Here is a 22,081-nt window from a genome sequence, read left to right on the forward strand (position 1 = left end):
TGCGTTATTTACTCCAATTTTCGAGTTGCGATGTTTTTTCATAGGCACGATGTTTGGATTTTGGCTTTTTTAGACCCAATTTTGCCAGCTTGTCAAAAATCAGTCGGCTCTGGGATCATTTTATAATTTTATATATTTTTTCCATGATGTGTTCCATAAACCGTGTGCAAATTTCAGGTTGCTACTTGCTCGAATTTTCGACTTAGATTTTTTTTTGAGGGACGCAAACTTTTGAATTTCGTCGTTTTGAGCCTCAAGTTTACAGATTTCTCAAAAATCAGTCCGTTCTGGGATTCTTTTCCAATTTTTCACATTTTTTCCTCAGTGTTTTTCCTAAATCTTGTGCAAATTTCAGTGCGTTATTTACTCCAATTTTCGAGTTGGGATGTTTTTCCATAGGCGCGATGTTTGGATTTTGACTTCTTTAGACCCAATTTTGCCAGCTTCTCAAAAATCAGTCGGCCCTGGGATGATTTTATAATTTTGTATATTTTTTCCACAATTTATTCTATAAAGCGTGTGCAAATTTCAGGTTGCTACTTGCTCAGAATTTTGATTTAGGATTTTTTTTTGACAAGTTTGAAATTTTGAATTTTAGCGTTTTTCGATCCCAGGTTGCGAGCGTCTCAAGAACATAGATTTTTCGTAGAATCGTTTGCTCAATGTTTTCTGTAAATCCTGCCAAAACTTGATGCTCAATATCTCCAAAAGTACACGTTTTTCCAACTCGTGATAGAATTTTTGGCGCACTGCTAAGGGCAAAAGTGAATCGCCCCGTATATAGGGTGTCTCAATAAGAAGCATCAGTCGCGGACAAAGCCCTCGGTAAAAACGGTCGAATAAAATTGGCACCTATTTAAAATGCTGTAAATGAGAAAACAGCATTTTCGTTGGAAACAATCGCGATCCACACGATCCAGATACGCCTTATTGCCCAGACTTGCGCCACTCTTCGTCCAAAAGGGGGTTTGGCCGGCGGTTCAGTTGCTCCCACCGTCGCGACGCTTCTCAGTTTCGTCGCGACGCCGGTGCAAGTTGTGTTATGAGGCGCCTCGTTGTCCGCTCTTTTCCAGACACGCCGTGAGCGATGGGGGACGGCCACAACCTATCGCTGATCAGGTGCACCGATGGGTTGGCGCTCCCTTGCTGGCAGCCCCTGGAAAATGTCCCCCTCATCGACAAGATCGGACGTGGATTATTCTATTTCCTATTTTTGGCCTTCCTCTTCATCGGCGTTTCCATTGTTTCCGATCGCTTCATGGCAGCTATCGAAGTGATCACGTCGCAGGAGCGCGAGGTCTCCGTCCGGAAAACCAGCGGCGACAAGCAGATTGTTGTTGTCCGCGTCTGGAACGAGACGGTCGCCAATTTAACTCTGATGGCGTTGGGATCCAGCGCCCCCGAGATCCTCCTCTCCGTGATAGAGATCTATGCCAGAGGCTTCACTGCTGGGGAGTTGGGCCCTGGCACGATTGTGGGCTCTGCCGCTTACAACCTCTTCGTTATTATCGCCATTTGCGTGTGGGTCATTCCGGATGGCGAAGTTCGCAAGATCAAGCACTTGGGGGTGTTCTTCGTCACCGCCACCTGGTCAGTTTTCGCTTACGTGTGGATGTACTTAATCCTCTGCGTTTTCTCGCCTGGCCGCGTCGAGATCTGGGAGGGCCTGGTCACCTTTTCCTTCTTCCCATGCACGGTCATCACCGCCTATGCAGCCGACCGGAATATCCACAGGTACATCCGCAAAGACTTCCGAATGAACAAAAGGGGCGTGATCGTGCAAGCGGAGGGCGGCGACAACCTGGAGATGGTCAACACGGAGCTTCTCGTTCTGGATGACGTTCACGAGGACATCAAGCAGGAGTACATCAGCACCCTCAAGGATCTGAGGCATCAGCACCCTCAAACGGACATTGACGTGCTGGAGAAAATGGCCCACGAAATCCTGCTGAACAAGGGCCCCAAATCCAGAGCCTTCTACCGGATCCAGGCCACGCGCAAGCTGATGGGCAGCGGAGACTTGATGCGGAGGATCTCGGAAAGAGCCCAGAGCGACCTCAGCGAAGTGAAGGCCGAGCTGCAGCGCGAAAGCGGAGTGAGCGAGTTCACCCAGAGCGGCTCCAGAGTGTTCTTCGAACCCTCCAAATACACAGTTCTGGAAAGTTGTGGCCAGTTCGAGGTGAGAGTGGTTCGCACTGGAAACATTGACGCTCCTCTATCAGTCGAGTACACCACTGAGGATGGCACCGCTCAAGCTGGCAGCGACTATGTGAAGGCCAAGGGCCTCATCCAGTTCAATTCAGGGGAGAAGGAGAAGCGGATCACTCTGGAAGTGATCGACGATGACGTGTTCGAGCCGGACGAACATTTCTATGTTCGATTGTGTTCGACGCAGCCTTCGGGCAGCTTGGGGGCACCAGTTCTGGCCACCGTGATTATTCTGGACGACGATCACGGTGGCTTGTTCAAGTTCGAGGCTCAGAACCACGAATTGGTGGAAAGTGTGGGGACGTACGAGTTGAAGGTGGTTCGGTGCTCGGGGGCGAGAGGACGAGTCATTCTGCCCTACTTTACCGAAGATGGAACCGCGAAGAATGGAAAAGAGTTTGAGGGAATGCAAGGGGAACTCGTCTTCGAGAATAATGAATCTGAGTAAGTGCTTCAATTGCCATTATTCCCTGATGTTTTTGTTTTTTATCTGCTTTCTGTGCCTCAGAATTGGTTGGATGAGTTCTTAGAAACCATTTGGTATCTTGGTTGAAAAACTGTACTTCAGTTTAGAGGGTTAAAACATTGTGGTACATTTTAAGTTTTGAAGAGCGCAATTGAAAGTCTAACCACGTTTGTTCACAACTGCCTGCTTTGAACGCGCTGTGCGAAAAGTTAGATTCTTGAAAACAGATCAAAACATCAGTTAAAATGTTTTTTTTATTTTGCGCCCACTATTTTAATCACCCTGGAACCTCCCCTATATTTGATCAATATTTTTTGGCAGGCACAAACTTTTGAATGTTGGCTTTTTAGACGCAAGTTTGCAAGCAATTTTTTTTTATTTTTCCCTCAATATTTTCTCTTGGTCGTGTACAAATTTTCCGTAGCTACTTGCTCAAATTTTCGACTTAGGATTTTTTTTCACGGGCACATCCTTTTGAATTTTGGCGTTTTTAAGTCCAAGTTTGCAAACTGCTCAAAAATCAGGGGGTGTTGGGATTGTTTTTAAAACATCTACATTTTTTACACAATGTTCTCTATAAACCATGTGCAAATTTCCGGTAGAAATTTTCGAGTTAGGATTTTTTTTGGCTGGCGCAAACTTGTGAATGTTGGAGCTTTTAACCTCACGTTTGCAAGCTTCTCAAAAATCAGTCGGGCTTGGAATTATTTTATAATTTTATACATTTCTTTCACAATGTATTCTATAAACCGTGTGCAAATTTCAGGTTGCTACTTGCTGGAATTTTCGACTTAGATTTTTTTTTGAGGGGCGGAAACTTTTGAATTTGGTCGGTTTGAGCCTCAAGTTTACAGATTTCTCAAAAATCAGTCCGTTCTCGGATTCTTTTCCAATTTTTCACATTTTTTCCTCAGTGTTTTTTCCAAATCTTGTGCAAATTTGAGTGCGTTATTTACTCCAATTTTCGAGTTGGGATGTTTTTTCATAAGTGCGATGTTTGAATTTTGGCTTTTTTAGACCCACATTTGCCAGCTTCTCAAAAATCAGTCGGCCCTGGGATCATTGTATAATTTTCTCTATTTTTTCCACAATGTATTCTATAAACCGTGTGCAAATTTCAGGTTGCTACTTGCTCGAATTTTCCACTTAGAATTTTTTTTGAAGGGCGGAAACTTTTGAATTTGGTCGGTTTGAGCCTCAAGTTTACAGATTTCTCAAAAATCAGTCCGTTCTGGGATTCTTTTCCAATTTTTCGCATTTTTTCCTCAGTGTTTTTTCTAAATCTTGTGCGTTATTTACTCCAATTTTCGAGTTGAGGTGTTTTTTCATAGGCCCGATGTTTGGATTTTAGCTTTTTTAGACCCGATTTTGCCAGCTTCTCAAAAATCAGTCGGCCCTGGAATTATTTTACAATTTTATATATTTTTTCCATAATGTGTTCCATAAACCGTGTGCAAATTTCAGGTTGCTACTTGCTGGAATTTTCCACTTAGAATTTTTTTTGAGGGGCGCAAACTTTTGAATTTCGTCGTTTTGAGCCTCAATTTAACAGATTTCTCAAAAATCAGTCCGTTCTGGGATTCTTTTCCAATTTTTCACATTTTTTCCTCAGTGTTTTTCCTAAATCTTGTGCAAATTTCAGTGCGTTATTTACTCCAATTTTCGAGTTGGGATGTTTTTTCATAGGCGCGATGTTTGGATTTTGGCTTTTTTAGACCCAATTTTGCCAGCTTCTCAAAAATCAGTCGGCCCTGGAATTATTTTATAATTTTATATGTTTTTTTCCTCAGTGTTTTTCTGAACCTCTTTCTCTATTTTTTTCCACAATCTGTTCTATAAACCGTCTGCAAATTTGAGGTTGCTACTACAAATTTTTGACTCAGAATTTTTTTACAAGTTTACAAGCTTCTCAAAAATCACTGCGATTGTTTTCCAATTTTTCACATTTTTTCCTCAGTGTCTTTTCTAAACCTTGTGCAAATTTCAGTAAGTTGTTTACACCAATTTTCGAGTTGGGATTTTTTTTCGAAAGCGCGATGTTTCAATGTTGTCTTTTTAAGCCCAAGTTTTTCTGTTTTTTTTCGCACGTTTTTGTGTTTAATTAAACCATCCTCAGGCCAAACCAAGTGCAGTCAGATCGCAGACTAGACATGGAATCTGCAAAATCTCAAGCATCTTCATTGTTAGTCATAATTTTATTAAATTCGAAGATTTCGGCATTAATTCCATGTTAAATTTAACCAGAGCTGTAAAAAAAGTCGTTTAATCTCCATACTTGACCAGAATGACATTTATTTCCGGAATATTCCTAATACATATCCAGTGCCCCTTTGATGGATAACATAATATCATATTCTGTTTGACTATCTGTTATCCCTGTGGGAACAATAAAGCACACAACATTCATCATTTATTCTCCTTTTGGCTTTTAAAATCATATTTTATCGCTGGAGGCAGATCCGCAATTGTGGTCTGTTGGTGTTTAACAGAATTTTTCGGCCTTCGCCGATTTATCATGCGACTCATGAGGCTTGCCTAAAGAATCACCAAACAACAATATATTAATATTAAATATTTTACAGAATATGTTTGAGGGATTTGAAGTTTGCAAGTATATTGCGTTGAGATCCCAGAACGGACTGATTTTTGAGAAATCTGTAAACTTGAGGCTCAAAACGACGAAATTCAAAAGTTTGCGCCCCTCAAAAAAAATTCTAAGTCGAAAATTCGAGCAAGTAGCAACCTGAAATTTGCACACGGTTTATAGAATACATTGTTGAAAAAATAGAGAAAATTATAAAATGATCCCAGGGCCGACTGATTTTTGAGAAGCTGGCAAATTTGGGTCTAAAAAAGCCAAAATTCAAACATCGCGCCTATGAAAAAACATCCCAACTCGAAAATTGGAGTAAATAACGCACTTAAATTTGCACAAGATTTAGAAAAAATTCAAGTATAAAGCATTTGTTATGTTCATTTTTAAGAGTTACGGAACGCCTTAATGGTGTATAGCCGATTACCCCCAAACATGCAAGCAGCTTGACTATAAAACGTGTGTTTATGAATCTGGGAAATTTTAGAGAATATTTAGTTTTTCTTTCATTATTACCTTTACATTTAAAGACCGCTTTTGAGGAGCGCTCGATAAAAATCTAGGAATGTAAATGGAAATTAGAAGGCGCGAATCAAACGAACCCAAACGAACAACTTTGAGTTTTGAGTACCGCATTCTTCGGTTAAGCAGGAAAGGTGTTAAATTTTTTAATTAAAAATCCATAAATTACGTGGGCCTTATACATATATGAAACTTTCCCACTTACCTTCATTGGTCTTAATGATGCAACCTGAGAAATCAAACAGAATTAGTTTACTTTAATGCAACGTTATCGCAATCTAAGCAAAGACAATTAAACAATTACAAAAAGAGCTTTTTAACCAGGAATTTGAGCTCTATGCGGGCTTGTTAAATGCTCTAGAATATTATCCCCAGTTGGGGTCTCAGGGATTTTTGAACTTGGTTCAAATACATGTTTTAATTGAACTATTTTTATCTTTTAACTACGGGATTTCATCGTCTCATTTAAGCAGGCCTAATTACGTTAGAGCGCGGTCAAATTAACGCGAAGGATGCCGCTATACAGAGAGGTTTTTTGGTCAATTTTACACCAAAAATGCCTTTAACATTTTCAGCCCATTTGTATAAATCTGTATGAGTAAACGCTTCAATCAACGGATTTAAACAACTGTATTGGTTGTTGTTCCATCGAAAAATTGCAGGAAAATCATTCTTTGTCCATAAACCTCCTGGGTTTCCAGTTATTTCGCGTGACAAAAACAAAGAAAAAAACCCCCGTAAACCCCTGCTGCTTTTTACGTCACTTCGGTTGAAAAATCCACAATTTTCCAAAGGAAAACATGAGACAGCTTCAATATAAAAGCCGGTAATATTCCGTGTAGATCTACGTGGACTGTATTTTTTTCCTCCCCAACAAACGTTCCACATATTGCGGCTTAAACGAACGCACAAAATCCATAACAAAGTCTTGGATAACGGTATTTCAATTTTCAAGCAAAAGCGCTTTTTATGCAGATATAAACATAGGGAAAACTGCGAAAAAAGCAATCTTCTTGTCCCTAATAACGAAAGTTGTGCTTTTTGATTTACCTTTATTTGAATTTACATTCTACTTGGTATCCTTTAAATTATGTTAGCGAGTTCTTTTTAAAATGAAACTGTTTTTGAACATTTATCAGCTAAATCTTCCTAAACAAGCACGAAACAGGATTGTAAATTATAGGGGCTTTCGCGGTTTGTTCTTGAACCGGACGTTTCGATGATATCTGCATCCACCATCCTCCAGTCGCATTAAAATCAAAGCCCCTAAATGGGTTCCTAATCGCATTCCTTTTCAGTTTAAAAAAAGCCAATCAAAAGTCCTAACGAGTTTGTTGATTGCCGTTTTATCTGTCGATCCAACATAATGAGTACGGTTTTTGTTGTGCGTAAAGTACAAGTTAAATTAGCTTCTCTGAGCAAACGCCACGTGAATAATTTGTTTACAAACTCAATTGCCAACTTTGCTTTTTCGGTTATTTATAATGAATACGCGGACAATTTATGGGAAATTCGGTCCGGATATTTCATGGAGTTTGGCGAATTCGTACAATGCCCATAGTTGGGCTGTTAGCAGATCATACAGAAAGGTTTTGGCAATTTCTACTGGAAAACTTTCGTTGTTAGGCCGAATGAAAAATTCTTCCGAGGTTGTAAACAGTGGATTATTTTCAATTGCTTTTTGGAATGTGGTTTTCCAAAACGCAACTGCAACTTGCGAAGTGAGACAGTCAATTTTGAACGTATTTTGTAGAGAAAAGTCTGTTCTACAAGTGTGGAAAGTTTGGTTTATCAGTCCTCAACAGGCAATTTTCAAGAATTTTTCAAACTTGCATGGTTTTTTGCGGTTTTTCAAAAGGTCGTATTTTAACGTTTTTTTGATCGGGAACTGGCAAAGATAGAGAGTCACTTGGTGTCAAATTTGCTGGGCAAAACCTGCTTTGTTAGAGGAAAACGTTTCGATTTTGAATCATCAACAGAAGGGTTTTGAGAATTTAAAAAAAATATTTTTTGCCATTGATCATAGAGGCCGGAGTTTCACAGTTATTGAATCAGAAACCAGCCAAGTTAGAAAAAGGTGTTTACTTGGATTTTGTTGGGTGTTTTATCAGTGGAAAAAGTTTCGGTTTTCTGGCGTCATCAGGCTTTTTGAAATTTGCTATAGCATTTTGTGACTGTTTATGCATTTACAGTTACATTTACCAGTTATTTTCTCAGAAACTAGTGAAACTGGGCATTGACTGTTGGGTGTTTTGCATAGGACAATGTGCTTCGATATGTGAAAAAAGTTTCGAATGTCAGCCATCATTAGGCAATTTTCATCAATTTTTTAAATTTGTTTGAAAGTTTCGCGGATTTCAAGGAAGTAATTTTTAAACATTTATTTGCTCCGGATCTGGCAAAGCTGGAGAGTCACTTTTGTATCAATTTGGAGGGCAAAGTTTGCTTTCTTAGATTAAAACGTTTCGATTTTGAATCATCTGCAGGGAAATTTTTGGAATTTTTTCAATTTTTTTCATTTATTTTTCGTTTATTCACGAGTTTCACAGTGATTTGTTCAGAACCCGGTTAAGTTGGTTAAGGATGATCTTGGGCACAGTCCGCTTTATCAGTGCCACAAGTTTCGATTTTTAGTCATCGTCAGGCTTCTTCAAGCTTTTTTAATTTGCGATCTATCTTTGTGGTTGTTTATGCAGGCCTGAGTTTCGCAGTTATTTTCTCGAAAACTTGTTTATCAAAATTTCCACTTTTGCATGCGTCTTAGAGTGTAGAGCAAACTCCGTTTCATGTGAGTAGAAAGTTTCGACTTTCACTCATCAGCAGGCAATTTTCAAGAGTTTATCAAATTTCCTTTTATTTTTCAACGTTTCCTTCAATCCGAAATCCCAAACTGCATTATAAACCCGCAAAAACACCCTTGTATTCATTGAAAACAGTAAAGTAAAGAGTATGTTATTCGCTTATTTTTTGTAAATCTTTCCCTTAATTTTTTGTTAGTTTGACCACCTGGTATGCACGTGGCTTGCAATAAACCTGAGCAAAATTCTGGCATGTTGAATATTTGGCTGATTATCAACAGCGATTAATTCGCCCCATTTACTCACATGCACTTTGCAGCCCCTGTTCAAAGAGTTCAATTTTTTATGCCGTTTCAGCTTTTATGCCACGTGAATAATTGAAGCTTTGCCGTTGGTAACATGATATGGCCAATCGATAATGGCGTGGTTTCGCCACATCAAAGATACTCTTTGTGTGTGTTTTTTACAATTAAAGAACTATTCTGGGAATTTTACATGCCTTTCCAGCTGGCTGAAACCAAGAGCAAAGACCATCTTATGCGATTTCCCGTTGAAATCCTTCTGGACTAATGATATTTTAAGTCCAACGCAAAGTTTATCCAAAACGGGCACGATTTCCACCTAAACCAGCTAATTTAATCGCTTGGAAGTCAGCGCAAGTAAAGTCTTCATAGTTGTGCAATTAAAGCCCGCCCTGCAAATTACTCGCTCCAAAACTCTTATTTTACGTTTCTACTTCTCATTAATTTTGTCATTCAGGCAACTTCTTGTGTGCGTTTTTTCAGCCAATCGCTTTAATTAGCTGTGTAAAGTGTTTAACGAGTAAGTCAGATGAGAGTTTGAGTGTGAAAGCTCTTTAAATTTTCTTTCGAAAATAAATTGGCAAAGCAAATAAAAAGTCCAATTAATTCCTTCAATGGATAATCGGAAATGTATCGAAACCGAACGTATTGCGTAATTTTCCACCTATTGATCGTCATAAATTCCCCGTCTAATATGTTTCTTAATATATCTTATAAATGTCAAAGGAATCCCATTTCAGAACGATGATCAATTTCCCCCTGCGAAATATAAAACGCCATCTTCGGGCACCTGCTGCATGGAGGCTTTATAAAAAATGAATATTATTTGACCCTCGATACACGATAATGAGATTTCTTTCGACAACTGACATGGCGAAAAATACGAGCTTTCTATATTATGGACGCATATACCTAAAGAAAGGTTTTTTTGATTGATTTACTCTGCTAGTTTCTGATTCGAAACGTTTTTCACATATAACATGCACATTACTATACACAAAATGCCCAATAGTCAATCCACAGTTTCACCAGTTTCTGAGAAAAAAAATCGAAAAAAATGTATGTTAAAAAGTCGATATTTTTGCCGCTGTTAAAACAGATTATAAGCGACCAAATCCATACAAACATCTCGTTAGTTGGACTGGTTCTGGTCAAACTCCGGCCGGCATAAACAATCGCGCAAACTATAAAACATTTTTGCAAAAATCCCAAAATTTGCTTGAAGATTATTCAAAAACGGAGAGTAAACATGTTAAAATAGGACCTTTTTAGAATCCGCAAAAAGCAAGCAAATTTGAAAATGATAACTGAAAACATAGAAAAGCGACCGTCTTATTGTGCGCCTGAATCAATAAATGAGAAAGTGCGGCGCGCAAAAACTGCACATCAAACGAAATTTTGCATAAAAAATTCCATAAAATTTTTCGGTAAGAAAATTGCGTAAAATATATTTATTGGAGCTGTAGGCGAATTGATCCGAAAGAACTTAAGCGAAATTGTCACGAAAGCTGACACAGATTTTTGCCCTTCAAATCATTCTTAAGATTCTTCAGGCAAAATCTACATGTTTCTTCCATGCATTCCCTTGCTAAATTGTTCTTGCATAAAACACCGGTTTTTCGGAATATTTCACCAGAGTTTCGGGTAGAAGTTAGCGTTAAGCCAAGTTTTCCAAGCAAAGAGTTGCGAGCCCTTTGGAAGGTTTTGTCTCACTGGCTTAGTTAAGGAAAAGTTAAAAAGCCCTTCAAAAGAGAGGAATAATTAAGCTGAACTTCAGCTGCCGGCTATTTTGCAGGAATTAAATCAAAATTCCATAATATCGTATTAAACGCGGTATTATGAGCCGCAAATTTGTTGAAATGTTTGCACATAATAGCGCTTCCTGCATAATGTATTTTAATGCATTGCGGCCGGATAGTAATAACAAAATGTGCTAATTATTTCGAAAGCTAATTAATTGAGCAATCCACACATTCATTTGTAAAAAAACTATTAAATGATCAACTAACTCCCACTAGCAGGGTGTGAGAAGAATACAAAATTAAAAGAAAATGATTGATAGAACTGTAAATTGATGTACTGGTTAAGAAGTTAATTCGCTGTAAAAACGGGCGACTCCAAGCTTTAAAAGCCCTTAAAACAAGTATTTGAATAGAACTTTCCATTGCTTCTTAAATATCGTTAATTCTGCCTTTGGCGCACATCTTCCGGAGGAAATCTTTATAAACACCACCCCACTCAATCGAACCTTCAACAAGCCTGATTGTCCATGATGTGTGATCACAAAGGCAATTTTTATCCGTCTTGAATCCGGTTTGAACAGTCACAGCATGAGCAAAGTTTCCGCCCGAACAAATAAAATCGGCCAAATGTATTTTCTTCATTTTCACCCCTTCGGGCTTTATTTGGCTTTCGGGTCATTTAGAGCTTGTGCCATATCGATGCTAAGCCTTGAGCTTCGGTGAGATGTCATCAGTTCGGAGAAATGTGGCGTCGTAAAACTGCTTTTCCTTCATAACAAGTGGCCAGGAAACTCAAACCCTGAGAAAGAATGCATGTGTGGCCTGGATGGAAAGTCTCTCCTCTCATGATTATTTCAGAGGAGGTTTTGGCTGTTCGGACAGGGGATTTGTTAGATGAAGACATATTAGATCTATTTGCCTGCACCCAGACCTGATTTTTGCCGAAAAACGGCTTAACCGCGTTTAAGGAGTAAAATGCTTCCACATTATATTTATTAGTAATTAATTGGCTCTAACCCTTTTAACTTCCATCTCGTCTCTGCCGCTCAATGGCCGAAGACCGCCCCATTGTTTAAGCTTTTACATTCTCATTCAGTTTTTGGAAAATTAATGATGCTTTCAGACGAATTTTCACGGTTTCCGCATTCCCTATTGTTTGAGCGCAACACCTTTCGGTGCACTTGGTAATATCAGTGAAATTAACCGGTTTTTTCAATTAGTTTATAGCAAATACCGGCAATTTTTCTAATAAATAAAGATTTAAGGTCACTGTGTGTGCATTAGCAAGGCTTTTGTTTGTGCTGATAGCGAGTTTGGGACTGAATTCAAACTTGATCTCCGACTATATTTAGAAAATGAACGGAGTTTCAATCCAGTCCCAAAGTTTCCGCCCGTTTATTCCTGAATACTTTCCCCAATAAAGAGTCAAAGCGTCGGAGTTTTTCTTAAAACGTCTCATTCTCTTATCCGTATTTTTCCAACAGTCTCTGTTCTTAATTGTTGGGTTTTTGTCGATTTTCAGTAAAATGACCGTCATACACCCCAGGATTATGAACATCCAAAGTCTGCTGTGTTAATGGAAATTTTAAAAACTTTGGGGCACATTTATTCAGGAAAATATCCGCAAATTTCCCATTTTACATTTCCTACGGCAAACTCACCGCTTTTTGCGCTACTTGAATGCCAATGAGACTTTCTATTGATTGAGAGAAACCTGTGTAATTAGTTGGCCTTGCTGAGGCCATATATCTATAATTCACGTTTAATGGACTCAATTTTGCTGTTGTCAATGAGAGCCGTTCTGAAAGTCCATCAGAAAATTATTAGTTTTGCAACAGCGTGTTTTCGTTTGCCCAACTTTTTGCCTCATTAAATTGGCGAAATGAGTTCCTTTGGAAAATCGGTTGCCAAATGAACTGAATTGATCGAGAATCTTGGAAGCAGTTTGAATAGGAAAAGATCAGAAGTTTGAAGGAGAACTTGAACAAAATTATCGCAATATAATCACGGGAAGACAACAGAAAGCGAATTAGGGAATTTTTGCAGAGCAAAGCACTATCAGGTTGAGCACCTTCACCTTATCCCAGAAATTTGCAATTAATCTTAGCTTGCCTCTGGCAGTCACACGAAACTTTGCAAGATTATTTGAAGACTCTAGTTAGAGTGCGGAATATCGACAAAATTTAATTGCATTTTAGTCCGGGTTTTCAATTTTGTTAACTTATTTTCGATAGCATTCATTACTTTTATTGCGGCTTTATAAATTTCCGAATGCCACGCGGCTTGAAAGCATTAAATTGGTATTTTTTGCTGATGGCCCAATTTGTTGTACAGTAATTTAATTCCGGACCATTTCGTTCATAAATTTCAATAACGTTAAATTAAATTTCAGCTGTTTGCCAGCAGCAGCTGCGCGCGTGGAATTTGAATTAGATTCCGCAAAATATTTGTTAACTTTCAGCTTATTTGACTTGCATCAGTTAACAACAATCAACTTGAGTAGTTGTCTAATTAAAAAAAGTAACTCCTTTAAATTTATTCCAATGTTGTCTGTAAATATTGTTTAAATGAACGGCGATTGAATCAAATATTATTTGCTAAGGACACGAAACTGACTGAGCCGAATATTCGGATCAGGCTGGAAAAACTTCCAGTCTTATAAGAAATTTATGAATATCGATTTTGCCTCTAACGTATTTTTGATACTCGCCTTACCAGTTTAAAGGGTATTTCAGCGGAAACTGAATCCTGAAATTGCTATTCTGTTAAGTTTCAGGTTGTCAGGAGAGCAACATTATTACGAAACCGCTTCAAATTCCATTCCATGATCTCAGATCTTGTATGTTCAAGGCTTTTTGAATTGAATCATTCTCGACCCTCGTTACAAAACTGCAGATTTTGTAAATTGCGATCAATTTTATTGTTCCCTGTTGGTCTAAAGAAACTAAAGCAGAGCGAGTTTATGGAAAGTTTATCAATAAAAAATTAGTGTCAATTGAACGATTCACTCGCCGCCAAATGGAACACAGCTCTGAAGATGCCCATGCGTGCTGGCGAAACATCAGCAGCAAATTCCAATTGACAATGGCCTAATAACCGAAACATCTGCAGTTTTCACCCAAGTATCGTTGTGGGGCAATTGCTGCCATGTAAACTAAATTTTCTCTTCTAATATTCAACTAGAATCGATGTGAATTGCATGTAGGTTGCCCATTGGGGGCGAGCCCCGTAAATTTATCATTTCCTTAATAATATACATATAAAACGTGAAACATTCAGGGCTTTGAAGTTTTCCAGTCCAGATAAATTAAATTGAAATTATCCTTGCAGTTTCTCAGAATTTACTTCCGATTGCTCCTCTTATCTCCTTGTTCTGTAGCAAAGAGAACAAGTTCCACATTTAAGAATATATTAATATTTCACTCCTACCCGGAATACTTTAGGCTCACTTTGGAGGAGCGTTAGGGGAATTAAATTGCATTAAGCGCCCGAAGGGGAATATTAAAATTGTGATACTGAAGAAAAAGTTAATTTGCCGAGTAATTTCCCATATGCGACTTTTCAACTTAAATTAATCTGTTATTTAATCCTTAATATTTATTCGTGTCTTGGAAAGTCTAACTAATCATGGATGACCCCATTTTCTCCGATGCAATTTACTGAAACTTCTTGATAAACTTGAGTCTCCCTGCACTAATTGCAGTAATTTCTTCACTTAGAAATATGGTTCAATAATTTACGCGATTATTCGTTTTGTGTGCGCTTTGTTTCCGATTTCGTATAAATTTGTTTAACGTGATAAGTTAACGGTAACTTTCCCCACTAAGTTAAGTCGTTAACGGATATTTGATACTTAAATGCTGCCAAATTTGCGAGCCAGTTTCGGAAACAACCCATAAACATCCTGAAATTTAATGAGAGCAAATTAAGGAATCTATTTGGTATTTTGCTGAAAACTCAGCTAATTAATTTAGAGAGAAAAATAAAAAGCATCTAGCCGGCGACGCCGCTGGGAAGCCAAGATAAAACTCAATTTAGCAAATAGTCCGTTACTTAATTCTTTTACGTAATCAGAAACGAACAGCTAACTCAGAAGGGAGTGGGTTTTAATGTGGATATTAGCCGGAGAATGGATGCACTTAATAAATGCGATTTCCTCCAAGAAGTTTCCACTAGATTGAGCGCCTGCTAAATAGAGCAAAATGCTCATTTTTTATATATCGACGCACTTGGGCTAATAAATTTATCGGTTAAAACTTTAAAAACTACCAGCAAACTGAAGCGTCTTTCGATCGGAATCCAGCAAACTAAATGTTTAAGGTGCATCGCAATGTATACACCTAATCCTGATTTATACGTCTTCCAGCCATGAAATACTTTAAGTCCTCCAAGAGGCATTGGAGGCGATTCTTTTCAAATGGACCCCATACGTTTCCGAAAAATACTGCCGAATCTTTGGACTTTTATCTTCATTTTATTGTTATTAATTTTGATTTATTTTCCTCACTGCGTGTAATTGTTATTATTTTATTTCCTGAGCTCCAGTCACAGTGTGAAACCAAAATTTGAATATCGTTTATTTCATTACGTTTCGGCGAGACAGTAGCGCCATCATCAGATTTTAAAATTCATACAAACTCATAGTTGGTAAACATTACATTCATTTAGGTCTTTGCCTAGACCTAAATGATTGGTTTTTAGCAAAAAAATCGAAACGAACATTGCGAGAAATAGTCACACAATCGGTATTTTTAATTATATAAATATACWGWATATTTGAAGAAGGACARTAGCGCCATCATCAGATTTTAAAATTCATACAAACTCATAATTGGTAAACATTACATTCATTTAGGTCTTTGCCTAGACCTAAATGAATGTAATGTTTACCAATTATGAGTTTGTATGAATTTTAAAATCTGATGATGGCGCTATTGTCCTTCTTCAAATATTCTGTATAWTTATATAATTAAAAATACCGATTGTGTGACTATTTCTCGCAATGTTCGTTTCGATTTTTTTGCTAAAAACCAAWGCGCCAACAAGGCGATTTCGCTCATAYTTTCATGCGGCCGAAATAAAATTCCGGTGATTTAAAAAATCGATTTCAATAGCGATTAAGTGGAAAGAGAAACAGATTGGTAAAATAAAAGCCAATTTGCACAACCAAATTGCTTCTTTTGAGCCATTCTATCGTAGTTTGCGCGCTCGTTATACGCCACAAAATGGATATTCCAAAACTAAAGCAAACATCAATAAGCGCCACCAAAACAACGTGAAATTTTTTGCTTGTCGAATTTACAAACTAATTAAGCATAAACAGTGAGTCTCATTGTCAATAAAAAAAGAAAAAAAACTGACATGAATAAATCAGCGCACATGAGGGCTTAAAAAAGCTCTGAAAAATGCCGATATGCAGCAAACACGGGAATTGCGGCGCGTTTAAAACGAAAAATCAACCCTTGATTTGAACAACATATTTTGACCCAGAGCGTAAACATTCCACTCGTGAGCCCTTAACCATTAGTTCTTTCCACTCCTTAATGTTCATTTTCTAGAAACCTTTGCCGCAAATAAAAATCGCCTGGCGTCAAATCCGGTTTTTGAGCGGGCCAATTTCCAGAAAACATCCCCAGCACCTCGTTTCAAATCGACGATTTCCTGGTTGATTTTTTCAATTTCTCTTGGAACTTCCACCATCCGAAAGCATTAAAACGGCCATAAAGTCATTGTTCCATTTAACGGGCTGACTTGAATGGGGGCAGGCCGCAAATCCTGAATACCTAATCGCCAGCATCGATCTACTTGGAACAAATGGTGCGATTTGTATGAGTAATTAATTTTCTTTATATAATTGCTCGCGACAGGTAACTCGCTAACGAAACAGTGGAATTTTACTTGCTTCCGTTTAGCGAACTTTAATACGAATACATTGGGAATGGAGATTTTGATTATTATTTTTTGGGCTTCTCTCCTACATCTGGACTATTGAGCGGATTGATTAATGGCAAACGTTTGTTCGGGTGTTTTGTTTTCATAGCACGGTTTTCCATGGAATAATAGCCAATTGTTCAGCGAATCCTTGTAAAAACTTGTTCAAAATTTGCGCGTGCAGATTGAAAAGTGTAAACCGATTAGTCCAGCAGGATTCATTTTTTGGAAATGTGTTTATTTTGCTAGTCAAGTATTTAGCTTGGGGAGTTGAGGAATTTTTCCAGTCTAGCAGTTTAAGTAAGCGGAAAATCTCAACTAAATGATAGACGACCGCAGGTTTCCCTGATGCAATTCGCTGAAACCCCTTGATAAAATTGGGTCTCCGAGCAGTAATTGCCGGGATTTCTGCAAGACACTCTAATATATCAGAGACTTCGTTTTGTATTTTATTTCGAGCTGTATTTTCAATTTAATGGCAATCATTCAATTTCCTTTAATACCAAGAGACTGCTAAAGCGGCATTCAATTAGCAAATGGACTTGCAAAATGCAAATTCTGTGAATGAAAACTGTTGAAAATGGATGAAAAACCGGGATTCATCAAATAAACAGCGATCTGAAGAACTTAAGGTGCAAATTGACTGAAAAATCATCAATTCTCCGCTTTCTATTGGTGTTTAAAATTTGAAAATCGGCCTTTAATCGCGCCCGTCTTGCGATGTAGAATCTAGAACGTTTTAAGAAGGTGCTTCAAAAGAAAGTATGAGATCCGACTTTAGCTTCGGAGTTTTACGAATTCTCCGATAACTGAAAATAGTGTTTAAAACCCCAAAATATCCGCACTTTGTGCTCGATGAATTTACAAAATCGGTCTTAATTCTGGTCGCTCCAAGACGAACAATGCGGAATTTTTCAAAAGAATGAACTTTTCCAGAAAAATCTGACCGTAGCTTCCGGATCTTTAGGAACTGCAGAAAATGGCCATCGAATCCTCAAAATCTGCGTTATCGCCGATGACGCAGATTTTGAGTTGAAGTTTCCACAGGCTCTGAAGCCACAGCTGAATAAGGATGGTTCGCTTTTAGGAAACTCTCCACACTTTTAAACATAGAAATGACCAGAATTCAGAGCCGTTTTACAACATTGAAGCATCTAAAGAAACACGACAGTTTCTTATGCGAACCATCCTTATTCAGCTGTGGTTTCAGAGCCTTTGGAAACTTCCAGTGTCTAAAAACTGTGTTTGAAAGCTCTTTCTTGAGTTTTTGTCCATCGGCCTGTCGTTTGAGCTTCTTTCAGAACCGCCGGTGACTAAAAGCTGCCTTTAGTTGAGTTTTCCGAATTTTAAAATTGGCTTTTTATTCAACCCTTTCTGCGACAAAGAGTGTGGAAACTTCGGAGTTTTAAGAGACTTTAACGAGTCATCGGGCTGCAGCGGCAGAATCTTGGAAACCAGCCGGCGTCGAGAAACTGATTGATTTAATATTTCAAAATCAACTCTCCAATCAATGCTGCACGCAAACAAATCGGTGTTTTTGCATAAAAGAAAACGAATCTCTTTGGATAAACCCAATCAACTAATCCCGTTTCAGCTTCAAAATCCCACTAATCGCAAGCAGCTGCCAAAGCGCTTAGCAGATAATAACTTACAGCCCACTCTGGTCACCTCATTCTGCTCGTGTCAGCTTCTATTAGCTGATCCCCTTCTTTCCACTCGTTGCCGCTCCACTAATTTTCAGCCCTAATTAAGGCACGGTTTAACTAGATTCGGCCCACAACTACTATAAGACTTGTTTATTAGTTATGGTCTTGTTTGAAGCTGAAACTAGCGGCGGTATCTTAAATGAGGGCCGATACATTTCGGGTGAAGGTCCTTGATTATTTGGTTATTTTCGCGGTTTCAAAGCTAGATTGTATTTTGCTAACTCGAAGCCTGATTAAATGCTTCTGTACAGTGCATTGATGCGTATCCACTGCTGTGAGCAGGAATGTGAAATTTGCAATTAACGCTGATTTATTTGGAGCTGAAACTTAACTACTGTTTAGTTTCACTTTTAATACTCTGCTGGAATCATTTAATCACATTCACGGACGAAAGAACGAAAAGAACATGGTTTCTTAAGACTGGGCCTTTAAGCCAGTAAAACAAATCACATAATTTGCTTAAGGGCTGATGGAGGAAGTAAACTGTGATCGATCTATCGCTACCTCAAATGACTACMAGAAAAGGCTTTTCCCCGAATTGGCTTTTTATTTAATTCACCTAATGGGRTTAGATTGCAATGACTGGCGACAGTGAGCGACAAGATTKCCATACAATCAGCATAGATACATAGATAGATAGATATAGAAGCGGCTAAAACACTGTATTTATCTAGCAGATCGCGTCTACAAAAAGCTCAATTTTGCGSCCAAATATTTGATTTTGAACAAAGCGCATTTTTAGACTGTGTTAGTATCAGGCACCCACAGTGGTTTCGAGCCCATTGGTTCTCATCAGCTGGGTTTAGCCTGAAAATAACTTACAATACTTTCTACAATTAATTCCGCCAATACAAAAATAAAAATTACATAAAGTGGCAATCAACTGAATAAAAACTACTAAGGTAAAAACTACGAATTTGTTTATAAAAACCTACGGATGTCCCTTATTTGCTTAGCTATTTACGTATAATCTAAACTGTTGGCGGTATTGAGTGAACAACGAACTTAATTTGCTTACTGGTGTGAATCGGACAGTTAAGGAAAATACTTTGTATGTGTCTTTGGCAAATTACACCCGGCCGATGCCTGAAAACAACACTCCTAAACCATGTAGTGTATTTTCAGGCACCTCCGGGACGGGTTTGGAGCCTATTGGGCATCATCAGGTGGGTTTAGCCTGAAAACAACACTTCCGAAATCTGAACTTTATTTCGCCCATGCATTTTGCATCCGGCGAAGCAAAAAGAGAATCGGTTCAAAACCGGTTTTGGAGTGCCTGAGATTAACACATCTTGCTCATGCCAAAGATGAGATCACTCAGAAACATTTCCATTTACTGATCACGCTGTAAAACTACGTTCTTGCAATTCTTAATTATTCACAGACTTCAGAACTATACGACGGCAAATTTTTGTATTTATTTCCGCAGTTCAAACGAGCTTTTATTCAAATAGTTGGGTACGGTTGCTTGAAGCTAAAGATTTTGTTTTCTGCTTTCAAATCGTTTTCAAAAACACTTTTTTGTATTACTCCTTCAGCTCTTTGCTAGGACTTTTTTCTAATAAAACCTGCACACTTTCGCACATAATTCCATGTTCAATGTCCCAGTTCGTAGCCGATATTTTATCGTTCAAATGGACTGGCTGCTCATAAAAATGAACCTACGGGAAAAATGAGACGAAAACACTATCTTTTTTATTTAAAAACGGCGCTATTTGTCTTTTTTTCCTCGTGTAAAATGTCCCTGCCACGACTCGACCATTTCCATTACAAGCACGTTCTGGTTATCACGATCCAGGGCTGGTTTCGCGTCAAAACTTCCTGCATGTCCGGGAAACGGATATTCGATTTTTTCGAGCCCACACGAAAGAATGACCGAAAAGCAGGTTTTTTCATTTCATTGGAAAATTTCACTATTCTGGATACATACAAAATTAGCAAATGGATGGATTTTTTGAATAACTCAATAAAACCAGCCAGCAAAGCCCACATTTCGATGGTTATCATTGCATTGCGTGCGTGTGAACGTGAAACTATTTGCATGCTTCCAAAAAATAATCAGGAAAAAATCAGAAAGGTGCTACTGAAATGAAAAAAATTACCCTTTGCGTGCGAGCCGTTCATAAGAAAATTTATCGAATTGGGGGTTAATTAGCCAGTGCTTAACTTAACAAGTTCGTTTTGGTTGGGCCAACGTTAGCACTCATTCCGGCGGCGACACAAACCATTTTAGCCTAAAAACTGCAATAAACTGTGATTAAAGGCGACATTTATCACAAAGCTTTCCCAGCAATTTAACTCTAAAACTGCCCGGATTCCATCACCTATGCCCTTTGCGAATTTCCTAAAGTGTTTCCTGATAGTGAATGGAAATGAACCGTTGGATAGCAGGTTGAGGTGTGTGCATGGAATGCTCATTAAAATTGATCAAAGATAGCATTGTTCGAGTGAAAAGGGTTGACTCTTTCGGATCAATGAACAATTAGTTTCAAGTTTGTTGTCTATGCACACTTCTCTATCACTTCAGTGGGATTTTAGCTTGTTTATGTTATGCGTCTAAGTATTCCACTCATTTTTCTTCGTCGACAAACGTGCTGGTTTTCGGGTTATTATTTCTGGAAACCACACAATTTTAGCAGCAGAGCGCAAGAGAATGAAAAACTCTAAAAACCAACACCGGAAAATCCCTGGAATATCAACTGAAAAAACGTATTTTTTAAATCGACTAACTCGGGCTGTAGAGAAGCAAATCAGGGCCAGTTCCCTATTAAATAACCATTTAAAAAAAATGTTGATTGAAGCCATTTTTGTGGCGGATTTTCGGCAAACACCAAGCGGTTGAAAATTAAAAAGGCAAATATTAAGCCCTTCGAAAACCCTTCGCTTCACGCGAAAAACTTGAGCGCCCTCGGGAGCAAATAATCCAACTTAAATGGTATCGAGACAGTGTGGAAAATGGCAATTCGCCGATTTGCATTTTCTTATTACGGGAAAAGAAGATGGCATTTGAGCGATTTATTGGAAATACTTTTGCACTGAGTTTTTGAGCAGAAAGGCTTGATTCACATGGAAATGCACATATGCACACAGATCTTGAAAAATATACACGAATACTTTAAGGTAGTTTTTAAGGTAGTTTTATACCCTTATATATACATATAATATACGCCCGATTTGCTTTATTTGGGTTGGCAATTGATGAGCAAAACCGCAGTACTTTTTAATAAGATTCTCTAATTTCAACAATTTTTGCTTGTTTGCTTCGTAATGCCGCGGTTCCAATAATGTGAATGGGTGCAGCAGATAAAGAAAGTTTCACTCAGTTAATCAAATCGCTGACCTTCCAGCATTAATCAGCTTTAACGCAGAAATGGTTCATACTCGGGTGCAGAATGGTTTGGCCAACTTCCATATTTACCTTCATTAAACGCGGAGATTTTAAAATAGGGGTTTTAATTACGCTGGAAACTACAGTTGCAAAAATCTGGGGCGCATTTCAGCCTTCCGAAGAAGGAAAATAGACAAAATTTGACTGAGTAAAACAAAGCAAAACCAATTAATCGACTTATTTAACCAAGTTCCAAAGTGATGTGAACATTGAAATGAACCTTGTCCCCGTTGATGGTCTTTTGGCGACTAAAATGTGTTCGGTAAACTCCCACAAAACGTCCTAATTGCGATGCGGTTCAGTCAGGGTGATAAAATTTCATGGAGACATCCTTGAAATGTTTTCCCTGTGCCTTTTGAACCAGTTTCAGCTCCCCCAGTTAGCATTTTATCCAGGGGCTGATCCAGCTTTAAAGTCAGGGGGGG

The 22,081-nt window shown here is 38.3% G+C and overlaps 1 protein-coding gene across 2 annotated transcripts in view; it reads left to right on the top strand.

Annotated features, from left to right (window-relative positions):
* The first annotated feature begins 1,005 nt into the window (after window positions 1-1,005).
* LOC109536407 (sodium/calcium exchanger 3) overlaps window positions 1,006-22,081 on the top strand; it is a 37,551-nt gene continuing 16,475 nt past the window's right edge. For both annotated transcript variants that reach the window (XM_019902598.2, XM_048667292.1), the window contains exon 1: window positions 1,006-2,652. In XM_019902598.2, the coding sequence (XP_019758157.1) occupies window positions 1,088-2,652 (1,565 nt within the window). In that variant the 5' untranslated portion in view covers window positions 1,006-1,087. The remainder of the gene's footprint in view (window positions 2,653-22,081) is intronic.

Source organism: Dendroctonus ponderosae, unplaced genomic scaffold (assembly GCF_020466585.1).
Source record: "Dendroctonus ponderosae isolate FM_Combo_2020 unplaced genomic scaffold, Dpon_F_20191213v2 Dpon_F_20191213_6, whole genome shotgun sequence".
Lineage (NCBI taxonomy): Eukaryota > Metazoa > Arthropoda > Insecta > Coleoptera > Curculionidae > Dendroctonus > Dendroctonus ponderosae.